The sequence below is a fragment of the Xiphophorus maculatus genome, chromosome 1 (assembly GCF_002775205.1).
Source record: "Xiphophorus maculatus strain JP 163 A chromosome 1, X_maculatus-5.0-male, whole genome shotgun sequence".
NCBI classification, from domain to species: domain Eukaryota; kingdom Metazoa; phylum Chordata; class Actinopteri; order Cyprinodontiformes; family Poeciliidae; genus Xiphophorus; species Xiphophorus maculatus.
Genome location: NC_036443.1, coordinates 6,945,592 through 6,962,203, shown reverse-complemented (window position 1 = coordinate 6,962,203; position 16,612 = coordinate 6,945,592). Strand labels below are relative to the sequence as shown.

General features: G+C 38.6%; 2 protein-coding genes across 5 annotated transcripts in view; both read left to right on the top strand.

The window, feature by feature from the left end:
- LOC102222703 (E3 ubiquitin-protein ligase TRIM33) overlaps positions 1-6,220 on the top strand; it is a 33,639-nt gene extending 27,419 nt beyond the window's left edge. Inside the window, 3 exon segments of the mRNA XM_023333209.1 lie at positions 530-682; positions 3,103-3,153; positions 5,488-6,220. Coding sequence (XP_023188977.1) covers positions 530-682; positions 3,103-3,153; positions 5,488-5,709 — 426 coding nt within the window. The 3' untranslated portion in view covers positions 5,710-6,220.
- An 883-nt stretch (positions 6,221-7,103) lies between these two features.
- pqlc2 (PQ loop repeat containing 2) lies at positions 7,104-15,457 on the top strand. Of its 4 annotated transcripts, none has more exons than XM_023341835.1 (8): positions 7,104-7,385; positions 10,390-10,583; positions 10,670-10,799; positions 11,116-11,203; positions 11,970-12,124; positions 12,225-12,317; positions 13,530-13,715; positions 14,625-15,457. In XM_023341835.1, the coding sequence occupies exons 2-8, from the start codon at positions 10,393-10,395 to the stop codon at positions 14,718-14,720; spliced, it is 939 nt and encodes a 312-aa protein (XP_023197603.1). In that variant the 5' UTR covers positions 7,104-7,385; positions 10,390-10,392; the 3' UTR covers positions 14,721-15,457. The 4 variants fall into 4 exon arrangements, with proteins under 4 accessions (XP_023197603.1, XP_023197601.1, XP_023197589.1 ...); XM_023341833.1 differs by having other exon boundaries at positions 7,105-7,385; positions 10,370-10,583; XM_023341821.1 differs by lacking the exon at positions 7,104-7,385 and adding an exon at positions 9,183-9,334.
- The last annotated feature ends 1,155 nt before the right edge of the window (positions 15,458-16,612 follow it).

The following is a 16,612-nucleotide window of genomic DNA, read 5'->3' as shown; positions in this document are numbered from 1 at the left end:
AGCTTCTAGTCAGGCATTGAGTCTGACTCTGTTAACTAAAACACAGTGGCCATCTGTAGTCCCAACATGCACAAATATTTCACTGCTTGCTGTACTTCTTTCAGCAATTCATAATTGATCATCAAGGATCATTTATATGACCAATGTTTTTTTTTTGTTTTTTTTCTTCAGCCCATCCTCTGGTTATCTCTCTTAACTAAATATGTTTTCTTCCGTAACATAAATTTAGGTAAACAATCCAGTCCAACTCGTTTAGCTTAAATAAAATGCATCTAGCTAACTGGATGGTCTCTTAACTCCCCTTTATGCATAACAAACTTATTTTTTCAGTGACCGAGATGGTGGCATAACTGGATGTTTTTCTGACATTGTGCCTTGTACTTATTTACTCTACTTGTGTACAATCTGAAGTAGAAATCTTACATTTGTGCTATTTTCCCAGATTCCCCAGCCTACACCTCGATTTTATGAACACTGTTTTTTATTTGCAATATTTCAGTATGTAACATACCTCTGTCCTTGGATCTAGGTGCCCAACTACTACAAGATAATTAAGCAGCCCATGGACCTAAAGAAGGTGAAGAAGAAGCTGCAGCTGCGAAGCTCCCAGTATTACAAGACCACACAGGAGTTTGTGAATGACATGCGCCTTATCTTCAAAAATTGTGCAAAATACAACGAGGTGAGCAGCATGAGGCTTCAACCTGCTTGGGGAATGGCAGTGACTAAAATTGTGCATGCAGACACAAGTCACACTGATGTACACGGACGTTATGCAATCCTATTGGAAAATATAGAATCTCCACTCTTGGATGTAAGCTTATGAAATTCCTTAAAAAATATTTTCTCCTTCAGTTACAGTTGGAGCAATAGGTCAAAAGCAAGAGAAGTGTCACCAAAAACAACAAAGTTAAAAACGTTCCGTATCGTATGAAATACAAACTTCTTTAAAAAAAAAAGTTAAAATTGTGAAAGATTCAACATTTTTGTCACTCAACTCAGAAAGTAAAACTCGTACTATATAGCTTTGCTAGGCATAGTGAAATATTTTGAGCCTTTGTTTCTTGTAATTTTCATGACCAACTAATTTCACGGCTGACAGGTGAGCTGGGTATGTGCTTCACTTTCTGAAACGAGCGACAAAAATATTGAACTTTTTCCACAATATTTAAATTTTTTGAGATGTATAAAGCAGGTGCAAGTGATGAAAACATAGAGGTTGACTTCAGATGATGATCAACAGGATTACATATTTGTAGCGTTTATTTCATTCATTTAAACTTGTAATGAGCATTTAGTTACATAGAAGAAAGCTAAATATATTAAGTAAATGAGAACAGAGTGGGGAAGCAGTGATGAGGACATTTTGTATTATTACTCTGAGACGTAGTTTAAAAGAGAAGTTCCTCTTTTGACTTTTAAATATAATCTATACATCAAATGTATTCTTTTTTTTTTATAGTTCTTGATTTCACCTCTCCCCCAAGCTGCTTATGGTTTCATTTTTTTTGATTGAATTTATTACCATCCAAGAGTAGCGATTCCACATTTTTTACCACCTGCTCATTCATATTATTTTTATTTTGCATTTAACCTGACCGACTTTATTTTGAAGCCATTAAAAGGGTACATCTGCATCTCCATAAAATTGGAATATAGTCAAAAAGTACATTTTAATAATTCATTTCAAAAAGAGAAATTCATAAACACACATTTATATATTTATATGTGTTAATGTAGACGATTGTTGGTTACAGCTAATGAATGAACCACGGCCATTAAAGCAGGCATCGCTGCTTTAAAATATCTACTATTAGAAATTTGCCATTTTTAATGAACCATCATTTTATTTCTAGTTTTAGGATTTAAAATAAACATAACATTTAATAAAGGATATGGATCTTTCTTCTTTTTTTTGTAGGATAGAAAATTATGTCAAAACTAGAAAAACTCATAGATTCCAGCCTAATGACAGCAGACCTAAAACCTATTACTAGGACTTTTAAGTGTTGTTCTTTGTGGAAATTCAGGACAAATATTGCAGAAATAAACTGAACAACATTTCATTGTTAAGATATCAAAAGTTAGAAATTCTGTAGTCAAAGTTAAAAAGAGCCATTGTGGGACTCCAAGGAGCCCAAACTCAGCAGTTACTTCTACTACTTATGTTCTACCAAACTTTTCTACTCTTGTGGTAGAAAAGTTTTCTCCCATTAAACTTTTACATGAATTTAGCTTTGATATGTCACTATAGCTTCTTTATTAATGGGCGAACAGGATTGTGTAGGCTGTAACCCAACACTTCCATATTCCTTTTTTTGTATTGATCAGTTTCCAGAGGATCTAACTTTTGGCTTAGCATCATCTGTTGGCCACAATCTTCAAAACTGACAAAAGCAAATTAATCTATCACCATTCATCTCTGCAACAAGGGAATGTCACGTTATGAACTAACTTTCCGATGGTATTTCAAAAAGAGATGCACTTGTATGCTCATTACTCTTAACCACGTTTTGAACCTGGCATATTGGTTGTGATGCTTGCAGTTTTGTTCGCTTGCACTAATTGTTGTCAAGTGGAGTTTAAAGGCATCTCCTCCTCTCTTCACATTTGCCATCACTCATTACTAACACCGCTCTACCACTGCTTCACATCGGTAAACCACACGGTTGTTTAAAAAAGCTTTCATTGCGAGAGAAAACATCCACATTCTTAATAAGAGAGGAAGGTTTCCAGGTATTTATTAAATGATATTTATTGTAGATATTTATTAAATGCACATGCTGGTATTTATTCATTGAGGAAAAACATCATGTAAAGCTGAAGAGACGATTGGATGCATATTATTTGGACCAGAAAACAACATGGTGAAACGTATACAGAGGGGAAAAAGTTTGGCAAGCGACCATGCTCTCCGTTTGTCGTTTGCCACCTTCACTTGCTGTTAATTGATGCACTTTTTTTGACTGGGTGATTTAACTGAGCACAGTTTAAAAGAAACAGATTCCTTTATCTGTTATGAACTAAACTTTCCTGTGCTATGAATTCTTCTCTCCTCCTCCTGCTTCACTGTCTTTGTTGTAATGTTATTACCCCCTTTAGATGTCTCGAATAATCCAAGTTTATGATGAGGAGAAAGAGATTAATACCCAGGTAAGCCGTTTCAAATGGGGCACCTATCTCCTGCTCCCTCCCACTGAGGCTCCAAGAAATGTGCGGAAACGCCCCGAGTGAAGCTCTTAGCAGCTGCCTTTAGATTCAAAGCACCTTTAAAAAAGAAAAAACAATGCTGAAAATTGGTTGACACAGATCTTATTTCTCAATAAGTGGCAAAACGGGTCACTAAGTTTGCTTTCCTTTCACTTTTTTCTGTGACTGTTTTCACTCTCAGATCCAGGCTTTCACTTTATATTTTGCTGGCTTTAATACAGCAGATGAGTGTAACATGAAAATATGCTGCTGACAGAAGATGCTCTTATAAAGCTCACTGACTTAAAGCAAACTAATATCGTAAACAAATGTAGACTTCACTTCTAAGAAACTAACCATTTGGGACACGTCTGTTTTACATTACTAACATAAAGGAGCTTTTATTAACTTTCAGCGTCGACCTGCAGTGAGCTGCTCAAGGCGGTTTGAATGTGTGCTTGCCTCATTCAAGTCGCTCAAAAATAGAAGGCTTGCATAGAAGACTTAAAGTTACACAGTAGAAAAAAAGGTTTTAAATATGCAAAATGACTGAGCGTGTATAAATGGTTAGTTTTATCAACACTAAGAAAAGTTTGAGATAGTATGCTGTTTATGCAAATGTTCCTTTAGTGTCCAGGGTGTGGAGTATTGGTGCAGGATCTGTCAGTCTTGGGTTTATTTGGTTGTTTTTGTCTGACATGTCATTTCCAGTTGAGTTCATTTTACTGCCTTGGACCAAAGTCAAAGAAATATTGTAAAACGGAGTAATAGAAGAACTAGCATCCTCTGCTTCTGTCACGTTTAGCAGTTTATTCCAGTAACAATTTTTACCGAAGCAGTTTCAGTTTTTAAAGAAATATCTTGGATGCTAGTTACCAGGTTTACTGTGAATACACCTAAATAAAACGGCACAAAACACATTAGAGGAATGGAGAAAGAAATCTGTAGAAATGCACCGATCAGAATTATACGACCAATTCCCGATATCCGGTTTCACAAAGGTTTGGCCCCTGATGCAGGGGCCAGTAATTTTCCGTATTAGGAGTAGAGACAGCAGACATTACAGGACTCTTTTAATATACTGAAGCAAAAAACAAAACTACACAAGTGATATTTTAGACGCCAGTTTCTGTATGTGCTCATTGAAGAATGTAGATGTTTACCTTTACAGTGAGATTTTTGGCAGGTTCCCTAATCAGGGATTTTCCATAACAGAGAAGTCGGCTCTATAAATCAGCAGGAACAATTATGAAACTGTTGTTCGTTACTATGCAGTGCCCTCAGTACATAGCTTCTGACAGTAAGTATTTAAATAAAAAGCCTTCTGAACAGTTTGACTGTACTGTATTTCAAAATAGTGTTGGAAGCAGATGTGCTTTAGTGCATGCATGATACAGGTACCTAATGCTGATATTGGAATTCACTCCAGTATCATCCAATAAACAAGTATCTAAAATCTCCGCTCCAGCATTCATTCTGTCCCAGTTTCTATCCAGCAGCACTTATATCCTGAAAACACACCAACAATAAATGGGTCAGTTGTTCTCATGCCTATCGCTTCTGACTACTGTTCTCTGAGTAATGTCACTTTCTGAAGCCTTTTCTAAAGTTCCACTCTACAGAAGAAGCAATAAAAGTGTTCATCATTCGTGCCGATGTCACATTGGTATCGGTATCGTCCACTACTGAAAACTATGACGTCTGCATCGTATTAGAAGGGAAAAAAATATTGTATTGGGACACTTACAGTGAAAACCGTTTGAATTAACATCAGTGGTGTAGATTTGTTTCAGATTTCATCTTCAGCAGTGTTGAGGCTTTCAACATCAAGTTTCATGTTACCGCTGATCAATGCAGGTTAGCCTTTATTTAGTTTAATGAAAAGCTCTTCATTGAGCCATGTTCATTACATTCTTACGCAACCTTGGAAATCTCGTTTTATGGAATAGATTTTTCTTTTGTTTGTTTCGGTGGGTGTTGTTGAAAACGGCCTCTTTGACCTGTAAGTCACTAGCGGAGATGTTTCATGGAGCCACAGTGGGACCGGAAGGCAGGACATCCTCGCTCTGTACAGCAAGGTTGAGCTGGGGCCACTTTGCCACCAGGAGTCTTAACCAAATCTAATTTGTCTCCTCATTCTCCTCTTCCTTCTTCCTGCCTCCAACCCACTCATGTTTCCCCTATCCCGCCCACACTCAACGGTACTCACACCTTTCCTTCTCTATGTCACTCCTCACGCTCTTCTTCTTCTCCTCCTCCTCCGACCTCTTCCTCCTCCTACTGTTCCTCCTCCGACAGGCGGGATCAGAGATGGCGATATCTGGTAAGGCGGTGAGCCTGTACTTTGAGGAGAAGCTGCAGGACATATTCCCGGATCAACACTTCCCCGACTCGCCGGACCCCGCGTCCTCCGACGAGAAGGAGAGGGAGGACGTGGACACGGAGGACTCCGAGGAGGACTTCGTTCAGCCTCGACGCAAGCGGTTGAAAACGGACGACAAGCTTGTTCACATCAAGTAAAAACCCGGCGTAAAGAAACGACAAGTTAAAAGACTGTCTTCCTTTCATCTCCCAGCCTCTGTTTTTTTTTAATTATTGTTATGTTGGAGAGACAAAAAGTATGACGTTTTCTAAACCAACTCATTAGATTGTTGCCTTGGAATGAAAGTATTTACAAGTCGTCTGCCATATTTTATTCTGTTTCCCCCCGAGAGCGTAAACATGGATCTTCTATTTCATGGACACTGACCCGCTTGTACAGATTTTAAAGTAGGACTTCTTGTTCTGTTGTAGCTACCAACTGATTTGTTTTGTTTTCTATCATCCATTTGCATTTGTAGAGTTGTAACAATTTCTTTATAAAAACATTTAACTTGACTTTTTCTGTTTGATGTATATTATCTATGCTTTGACATTGAGCCTACTAAGTATTTGTATGACTTTGTGGAAACGTTGTGTACATAAGAGAGTCTACCGTATATGTGTTTTGGTGCGTCAATAAAACCTGTTCTTAAAGCACAGCAGAGGAAAATATTTGTGCAGCAGGTTGTCGTTTCCCTAAGTTTTAACTACTGCAGGTGCAACAACAACATCCGGAAGATAAACGGCAATATTCGTTCAAACAATCCAGCTTACTGTGGCGATACTGAAAAACAAAAAGAGTGTGGCAGCTCAAAAACAGAAGAAGTGCAACAAACGATTATATTAGTAATCAGTTATTCTGATGTTTATTCTGATCAAATGTATGCAGTACTAGAAATATATTAAACAATGCGAAAACCCCCAACTCGATTCCATTTTTAATCAAGAAAATAAAAACTACTGCCTAAAATGCAATAATGTAGAATGTGCAGAGTGTATTTGAACAGGTGAAGCTGAAACTAAACCACGTGAGTTTTGGCTAAAGCATGTTTTTATCTTTAAAATGTATTAATATTTTTGTACAGTTTTGACTTAATTACTGCTCATTTTTTCAGCAAAAGACTTTGAATCTGTTTACTCTAGCTAACGATTAATCGACTACTAAATTGAAATTGCCTTCCACCTTTTCTGTCTCTCTCTGTTTGGGTTGTGGTAAACTTCAAATCGGATTTCTTTCAACAATGGCTTGTTTCTTGTCATTGTTGCGATTTGGCTAAACCTGTGGAGGATATGACTAATCCGTAATCCGAATAAAACACATTTTGTAGTTGTAATGTGGCGGGGTGGGGATGTAAAAGACTGTTTTCAGAAATATTTACAGTTGTGTTTTTGTTGCCACTAGTTACTTTCTTCACCGCAACAGATTATTTATGTTCAAGAAGTCTCCGAGTCCTCCTGGGCTGCAGCAGAACGTTCTGCTGACTTTCTCACAGCTCCTCTCTGACGGATGATCGACAGGCGGGTTTGTGCTGATTCAGCATTTGATAAGAAGATCGTATTTGCGTCTGTTGGATCTATGGGGGACTGGGTTCGGTTTTTGTTCTTTGGGGGCTGATGGGTTAAGGTCGGAACGAAGCACGTGATTCCAGGAAACCTTAAAAAAAAAAAAAAAACAACAGCTTTTCGTGCTGACTTCAGTGAACTTGGTGCTGAGTCGTCAGTCTGGCGGCGGGTCAGCTGACCCCTGGCCAGCACCAAACAAACCCACAAAATAACAATTGGAAGAAGACCGGTTTGTATTTGGGATTCAGCTTCGGACTTTAATAGCCTTCCTGGTAGGTTCTCTCTTTCCTCTGTTCACATGTTTTTTTGATAAATATAGTTATAGTTATTACAAAGTTTACATTTCTGATTTAACGCAACTTGGTTTCCAGTTGTTTTGAGGGCTACATTGCTTAATAGATTATAATAAACATGACTGTCAATGTAATTTACGTGACAGGTCATGATAGAGGGGACATTTTCTAGTAACATATGGAAAATACGAACGTAGCTCTGTGATCTTTGGCGAGGTTTGTCATTTAATGAGGAATGTTCGAGGAAAAAAAAGGTTTATATCGGCTTAGAACCAGTTACAGAGTTAATGTAGGTTAATGAGGTTGATCATATGTGCTGAGAAATGTTTACTATGTGGCGATTTTTTCTTTCTTTTCCTTATTATCGTAGTTTGGAGCTTTGTTCAGACCAAAGCCGCGTTCTATGGGATGTATGGCAGGCCGTTTTAACATAAATTCTGTTTTACCGCCCTTACATTCCAGATATCATAAATTGTTTTATGACTACATGTTTTAACGATTTAAGATATCTCTAATTACATTTTTACTAGATAAAATAAATACTTGAGATATCTCTAATTACATTCTGACTAGTCAAATAGAGTTGTATGGAGAATTCAATTCAAGATATCTACAATGAATTACTGACTGAAATACACATTTCAGATATCTACAATTAAATTATGACTAGTCATAAAGTAAATTCAAGATATCTCGAATGGCAACATAATTCAAGATATCTTAAATGTATTTTTGGATAGGAGAAATGTAGTTTTGATTAGTGAAAACTAAATGATAGATATCTTAAAAGCAAATAATGACTTGACAAAACTAAATTAAATATATCTTGAATTGTAATTTTGACTAGTCAGAATTCCTTTTCAGGTATCTCCAAATAAATTAGAGATATCTTGAATTGCACAGCTTTTCCATTTAAGATATCTTAAATTAACATCCTGACTAGTCAGAATGACATTACTGATATCTTGAATATGTATTCTGTACAGTCTACTCTTAATGCGGAAAATTACAGGCGTAGGAGAAGGTTTGTGAGGTTGTAGTTAAAACGTCTAAGTGTAGAAATTTAACGTTTGTAGAAATTGTAATTGTGTGTGTCTACTTTTATTTTGTATTTGCAATTTCTTCATATGTGTGACCATATATTTACAAGTACCTGGAGTTGCGCACAAATTTTCTTTTTACGGTTAACAAAACATGTTTCACAGATACAACTATCCAAAGTTGCACACAAAGATGCTTACACGAGTTACAAACCCAGTATTACACACGCACAGGTATTTTGAGACTATTTTCACTCCATACTATTACAACATTGCCGAGCTCTTTCTACGTTGTGGCATTTACAGATAATTTTACAGATAAAATTCTGCAGGCAACTGTTTGGACAGCACAAAGGGGCTTCCACGCAATTCTTAATTCAGATATCTAAAATTGTAATTTTGACTAGTCATAATTAAGTTCAAGATATCTTAAATTGTAATTACGGATGTATGGCCCTTCAAAGGACGGATCCAGTGACGTAATTTGAGATATCTTGAAAGGAATTTTGACTCGGCAAAATGTAATTGAAGATATATCTTGAATTATTATTTTTACCAGTCAGAATGTAAATGCAGATAACTTAAATTACAATTCCGGACAGTCAAGATGCATTTTTAGGAATGTAATTACAGAGAGTGAGACGAAACCGAATTTGTGTTAAAACGGCTTGCCATACACAGTCACTTACGCTCATTGCTACGTTTGCGGATACGTTTTTAAAATCAGCCAATCAGTGGGGAGGACGGAACACCTTTGCTGTTGTTTATCGTGATCTTCCGCGGTATGTTCCCAAACCTCCGGGCCCTGGAAACGAGTCCACAGGCGAACACCACATATTATTCATGTTCACATTGTTAAAGGTGAACCAGTTTGGTCACATGTGGGAGGTAATGTAGATAGCTTTTGTTGCTAACCTCTGCAGTAGCTACTAAACAGCGTGTTTATTGTTTTGATATCGACCTTTATAGATGTGTAACCTTTACTGGTAGTTCTGGTTTCTGCATCTGTTCTCCTGCGTTCAGATTCATTACCGATGTTTTTCTGTTTGTTTTCATCAGAATAAGCTGACATTTGAGCCACAAGGCCGAGACAAGCAGTTTGTTTGCTTTGGTTTCCTTTAAAGGACGGCGTCAGTCTTGCTTGTATTGTTGCGACACATTGAGGTCTGGAGGTTTATTTCTGTATTTTACTTCAATATCTGTTTAGAAAAGGTTTTTTTTTTTTTTTATGAAGACTTAACAACATTGACGAAAATGCAACAAGGAGGCAAACCTTTTCTGGCCTATTCCAATTTTTTGTTTTGCTTTTTTATCTCTTGCCTTTCTGGTTTTTCTTTTTCTTTTTTTTTTAAATAAAAACAACACTTTAACATTTTAAAAAAAGAAAACATGCCCTTTATGTTCTTCGATAGGGGCAGTGGCTTTGAATTCAGACAAAAAGGAAGAAATTACACGAATATTACAAATTATGCCTCAAACGACGAAGGTCGACCTTCATTCATTATGGGTTTCTCTTTTGTCTGGATGGACAGATTCATTTTAGGTCATGAAACTCATTTTAATGACTTTCATTATACTCATTAAAATGAGTTTTGAACTTAATATGTCCTTTTATTAATTGCATAAACAGCGATCAAAAGGCTTTGAGTCGTTTTCATCATGGCGGAGCAGTGTTGTTCCTCTTTTATGCAGAATTGTTTGGAGTAGTTTTTAAGCCTGCTAAAGGTGATTGTGTTATTATTACTATGTTATTGTTTTATAAGCAGTTCATGAATCAAGAGGGCGGGAAAGGTCGAGGTTTTTTCCATATTGGATCTGCGACTCATCCATCAGAACTAACTAAGATTTAGGTTTTTCCTCTCTCTGGTTATTTAATCGGTGCATTTCCACAATTGAAACGTATTTTCTCGTGTTCACTAACAGACGTGCCTCTTGACCGGCAGACTATGTGGAAAGGCAGCGTCTTCACCCAGAGCTCGCCCGGATGGACAGATTCAGGAAACTTCACCTCGTTGTGTCCGAATGGCTCCCGGTGGGTTTGGGAAGGCCTGGGGGAATGCGCCCAGGATGGGAGGGACATGGCCAGCGTCTGCCTGGGCCTCCTGTCCATCGTCTGTTTCATGGTGTCCTCTCTTCCGTAAGGGTTTGCTCTTTTAGTCAGTTTTGCAGTTTGCTTAATTGTCATTGGCTTAAAAGTTCATTCTGCTCTCTGTCTGGTTACAGTCAGTACTATAGTTCCTGTAAAAAGGGGAATATGGACAGTGCCCTGTCGGTTTGGTTCCTGCTGCTGTGGTTGGGAGGCGATTCCTGCAATCTGATTGGCTCCTTTCTAGCTGACCAGCTTCCACTTCAGGTGATTATTATTATTATTATTTTTTTTTTTACATAAACAACTTAAATATTTTATTTCAAGTTTGTCAAATGTTCAGTATTCATGATTTTTTTTAAAAACCAACCTTTTATGGCTTTTGCCTTGAAAATAAGAAAAATAACGTCACCAGAATGCTAACAAATGACCATATATTGCATTCTTATACATGAAATCATATTGTTATGGAATATTCTTGTATCAATGAGTTATTTTAGTCGGCTTGAAGCATCTGAGCTCATAGGAATCTTAGTTTTTTGTTCACCTGAGACGTGTGTATCTGTTTGTCCTCGTCATATAGATCTACACAGCGATTTATTATGTCTTGGCTGACCTGCTGATGCTCGCCATGTACACCTACTACAAAATGAGACACAGAGTGGCTCACAGTGAGTGTTTTTATTTTCGTCAATTAAAGTTTGGTTTTTACCCTATTGGGTATTCTGAAATAGAGTCTGGGCGTGCCGTGGTGGCGTAGCGGTTAGCGCGACCCGTGTTTGGAGTCCTTGGGTCCTCGACGCGGCCGTCGCGGGTTCGACTCCCGGACCCGGCGACATTTGCTGCATGTCTTCCCCCCTCTCCTTCCCCATTCCTGTCAGCCTACTTTTGTAAAAAGGGACACTAGAGTCCACAAAAAAAAAAAATAGAGTTTAGTTCGTTTGGACCGTATTTAACACCAAAGTTAAAAACTCGCACAACAACAAAGTGCGAGTTTAGACATGGAAACCCTGAGGCTCCTCACAAAACCTGCAGCCACACATAAAATATACTAAATAGCACTAATACACTGTTTATGTACAATAATGATTAGCAAAATATCGGTTCTAACGTTGGTGTTGGCCAGCAGTAGTCATTTATCAACATATTTTAACGGTCCGATAAATAAAACTGGGCCGATATTAAGAACTAATATTTATTTCCATACAAATGGAAATAAACTACAGCAATATTAATACTGGATATTGATTTCGTCCCAGTAAGACATTTTGCAGAGACGGCTATAATAACTAAATTTGAAATCCTTGTGTGCTGAAAGCCAGCTTTGCATGTTTCTGACTGGTAAACGGTGAGCCGACGTTACTCTGATATAATGGTTTTTGTACCTGCTTCAGTTTTCCGTACTTGTGTCGACCTCTGCTTCCGCATCTTCACCAGGGAGGACAGTTCTGAACGTCGTGGGCATTTCTTGCGTTCTGGGCCTCACTGCTGGTCTGGCCCACTGCCCTGGGGTCGACCCCGAACCTGAAATGATCTTCTCTGGGTTCAGGAGCCGCTCTTTGCTCTCAACCTCTGATGCTAGCTCTATTCAGGTCAGACCTGCTATAGTCTACTCGTCTAAATGAAGTTTGCCAGTTTTGTCTGGCTGTTTTTGGTTATTGGTAACATTAAATCTGTCCTGCTTTACCCCAGCCTTTTACCCCTAAAGAGATTGTTGGTTTCTCCATTGGGTCGGTGTCATCAGTCCTCTACCTCTGCTCTAGACTGCCACAAATGCACAGAAATGTGAGTATGACAAGCAGGCTTGCAGAAATGTTTAAGGAATGTTGATGCCATTTACCATTTTCACCCCTTTGCCGTTTCATGCCGTTGCAGTTTTGGCCATGTCGTGTTGTGTTGACTTTCAATTAAATGAAATTAGAGTTCAGCATTTTTTCTTTATGACGGTTTATCTCTGCAGCTCCTGGAAATCTCAAACTACAATAAAAACAAAAAACTCTTCAGAAGCCAAAGGATGCAAGAACCAAGGCTAGCTTTAGTGGAACTAACATTTTTTTGTATAATTTATTAAGTGAAATGTCTGTTTATGCACATAAATGTTTGTCTGTTTTATTATATGTTGCTGCACATGCAGCAATATCAAGAATCATTGGGAGGGTGCTCAGTCACCAGTTAGTAGGTGCCATTTTTTCCATAATTTTATTTAGCTCTGAGCTATTTAAATGGATTTAGAGCCTCAAATTTTTGTTACCTCTTGCAGAACATCTGTTGTTTTAAAATAGTAATATTTTTATCCCCGTTTTTAGATTTTAGTACGAAGAAAAACATAAAACGTGTTCAGAAACGTAATACGTTGATGTTTGCACGTAGTTTCCAGCCTCGGAACGAGAAATATAGATGTAAATAAAAATGACGGGTAATTTTAATGCCATTCTGCTGTGGAAAGTAAATGTAATTATTCTATGGAAGAAAACTGGAAAATAGCTAAAACCTGCCTTTATTATTAGATCTATTTTTAAAACGTAAGTTGTTCTTTATCATTTATAGTCAATGCTATTAAGAACCGTTGTGGAAGGTCTAAAGAGCAGCCTGCAGAGCGTTGCCATTGGCCGTAGTTCAAGTACGTTTGCTTAGAAAAGTTTATTTTTTTAGTAAATTAGAAGGATCAAAGCGGGAATGCATAGAGACCAGTTGGGGTCTGAACTGGTCAAAGTTTTCTTTACATTGAAGTACTGATAAGCACTTCTTCCAAAGAACATAGTGCATCTTCTGTGAGCAACACATTACTGGAGAACTCTCTGTGAAAAACCACAGATTCAATGTTCTTGTTAACTGAAAATGCAAAAGTGGAAGTGAATGTAATCCAGCATAAAGCAGAGCTGCTGTTCCCTGTGTGACAATGTGTACAGGAATATGAGTAGGTAGAAAATGAAAACGTTCCACATCCCTCGTTCAGATGATTCACTTCCCTTGCTGTCGTCTCGTTTCTCGTCGCAGTTTAAGAGGAAGTCGACGGAGGGAGTGTCTTACTTCTTGTTTGCTCTCGTCATTTTGGGGAACACCACCTACGGCCTGAGTGTCTTACTGAAGAACCCTGAGAGGGGCCAGAGCGAGAAAAGCTACCTGGTCCATCACCTCCCCTGGCTCATCGGCAGCCTCGGAACGCTCAGCCTGGACCTCATCGTATCCTTCCACAGAGAAAACAATGACACTGCTGCACAATGCGCCAAGTAGAGATGATGGCTGTCAGTTTCTGTTCTACATCCTCTGGTTGTGTTTGAAACATATTCAGTAGCGAATACACTGGATCCCCAGATCTATGGGAAACTGGAGTAAAGGGCTTACCTCAGCGCCCCCTGGTGGCTGCTTTGCTACAAACCTTCACTATTAGTGTTTATCAGATGAAGCTGCAGTCTTTGCCCAAAATAAGCAACATTTTAAAGATTGGAAAAATCTTTTTCAACTACTAATGCACCCACATGAAGCACATAGATTAGTTCTGAGTGGATCCAGCAATTGAGTTACACACTGATCTGTGCAACAAGTTGGTTTGATAAGCTTTTTAGATCTTTATATCTGAATGCTGCTTCTCCTCGTTTGGCTCTGGAGAGCAGAACCAGAACCAAAAGACTTTAGGGGTCTGGAAGGTTGATACAACAACAGCAGATCTTTAATGTATTGTGGTGCTAAACCGTTCAGTTATTTTTAAACTAACAATATTTTAAAGTCTATTCTCTGAGCTACAGGGAGCCAGTGTAGGGACTTTAGGACTGGGTGATGCGCTGTATCTTCCTGGTTTTAGTCAGAACGCGAGCAGCAGCGTTCTGGGTCAGCTGCAGCTGCTTGATTGCAGCTCATTTTTTTAGACCACCATCATTTCCAACCTGCACTGGTGTTGGACTGCACTGTGAACACATGCCTGATTTCAATTTATAAACCCAATATATGGGTCCATGACGTCGCCTAGAAAAGTATGAAATTGAAGTCATTTCTACATCTGGATATGTATTGTAAAACAAATGGATTATTGGAAAATATCACAATTTCCAGACTAAATTATCTTTCATTTACTTCCTTAATCTTGCCGCTCAGATCTCAGTGCAGTTCTTGATCTACCGTAAGGCTCCGGTTCAGAACGTGAACGGGAGCCTGGGAACTGATGAGACGGCGCCGCTGATCCCGAGCTGAACCGGCGGACGGAGGAGAAGCTCCAGGATCTCCAATCAAACTCACTTGGTCAACACACGCAAACTGCAATCCGTCAAGTTTTAGTTTTTATTTATTGACTGTTCGTCCTGATTAATGTTTACAGATGGGACTTTTTCTTATTGCCGCAATGGAAGTACAGATAAAAATTCTTAATTTATCTGCCTTTTAATTTGGGTTTCAGACGTCGGACGTGGAGCTTTGAGTCGTAACGTCAAGCATCCTGTAAATGTTGATGGTATTTGGCAGACTAGACCATTCCACAGATGTTTTCTCTGAACCAACTACGGTGCTGTAAAGTTTCTGAACCGCCACATTCAACCCCGTCTGTGGTGGTTAAATGTGCCAGAATAACTCCACTGTCTGGTGTTGTCCTTTTAAGACTTTACCTTGTATTTACATCTGCTCTCCCTCAACCTGCAGCAAAAACATGTCAGAACAGAGCAGATCTTTTATGCAGACCGTTCATATTTTCCTTGTAGTTTCAGGTTTTTACTCGGTGTTTTTGTGAAGATGCATGACCAGTTTTGATTGCACTTCTTGAGTTTTAAAACTGTCTCAAAACAATGATTTTTTTTTTTTTTTTTTTTGCCTCTTTAATTTGCACATTTTGTTGTCTGTTTTTGCACATTTTAATGTGAAAATTGGTTTTATATTATAAATGATAAACGTATCTAGTCGGTCTGTGTACTGTAAAGAAATAAACAAAATGAAGACGACGTTTTCTCCCCTGTTGTGATGTCGTGTGTGACTCGTTTTTCCCTCCTCAGATGCATTTATTAACCAGCACCTTGTGAAAGTTTTACTCCTCTTGAACTTTTCACATTTTGTCACAATCACACATTTTAATGCAACTTTATCTGGATTTCATTAGACCGCGACACAATGCAGAACGTATCTATGAGGCGAAAGGGAAATGATTTTTCAGAAAATCTTACAAGTAAGAATCTGAAAAGTGCGGCATGGATTTGTGTTCAGCTCCTCTGCGTGACCTCGACCGGCTCCTGACAGCCTGGCCGTTCTTCTTCATTAGCAGGATCGCGCTGACCCTTCTGCCGCGCCATTCTCCCTCCTAACACATGGACACACACACACACACGTTCCCTCCTCCGTGAAATCGCACACCCTGAAAACGGCGACGGCCCACCCAGCGAGGAGGTGATACTGAAACATGAAATATCAGCTCCGTAGTAAAGTGTGTGTTTGTGGTGAAACAGTGGCAGAAAGCTTGTCAGAGGAGGAGTCAGCAGCAGGACACATCCATCCATCACCAGCGATGAACAAGAGCCTGTTTATAAACAGTATATGCTGGGAATGTCTTTAATGAGACGCTTCCAGTTCCTGCAAGAACTTTTTTTCACTCTTCCTGCCAGTAAGTTCAACCCAATAGGCCCCATACGGTACAACTTAAAACTCCTTATTCTGTTATTTACTATACCAGATTTGTTTATCCCATTTCCCCTGTTGCACAAACGACTCTGTTTGCTTGTCTACTGTATGTCTAAGTAATATGTACGTCTAAATGTTGGTTTGCACTAAATGTGCGTATGAGATGAAGTGAGGCAAATCTCAGTGCTGATGACATGCCAATGGCCAAGAAAAAAAAGGGTGAAGGCTGGGCAAGACGAAAAGATGCTGAAACACAAACGGCTCATCAGAGAAAAACTCTGAAATCGGCACAGAATCACTTTAGGATTCAGTGGACCGTGTTGTTGAGTAAAGGCAACAGTGAGACAAAATAATACCAGTAGAAACACTCTTAGTTTAATCTCCTTTTTTTTTGCCTCTGCCAGTTTAGTTTGCTAATACAGTGTCTATCAGAAGTTAACATAGCCCACATTATTGGGAACGCTATAAGGGTTTTAATGGTCCAT

Excerpts from the sequence above, each read along its gene's own strand:
- pqlc2 (XM_023341821.1), top strand. The coding sequence starts at position 9,290 with ATGTTCACATTGTTAAAGGTGAACCAGTTTGGTCACATGTGGGAG. Across the intron at positions 10,800-11,115 it reads CTGACCAGCTTCCACTTCAG|ATCTACACAGCGATTTATTA; the intron begins GTGATTATTATT and ends CTCGTCATATAG. Across the intron at positions 12,318-13,529 it reads TGCCACAAATGCACAGAAAT|TTTAAGAGGAAGTCGACGGA; the intron begins GTGAGTATGACA and ends TTCTCGTCGCAG.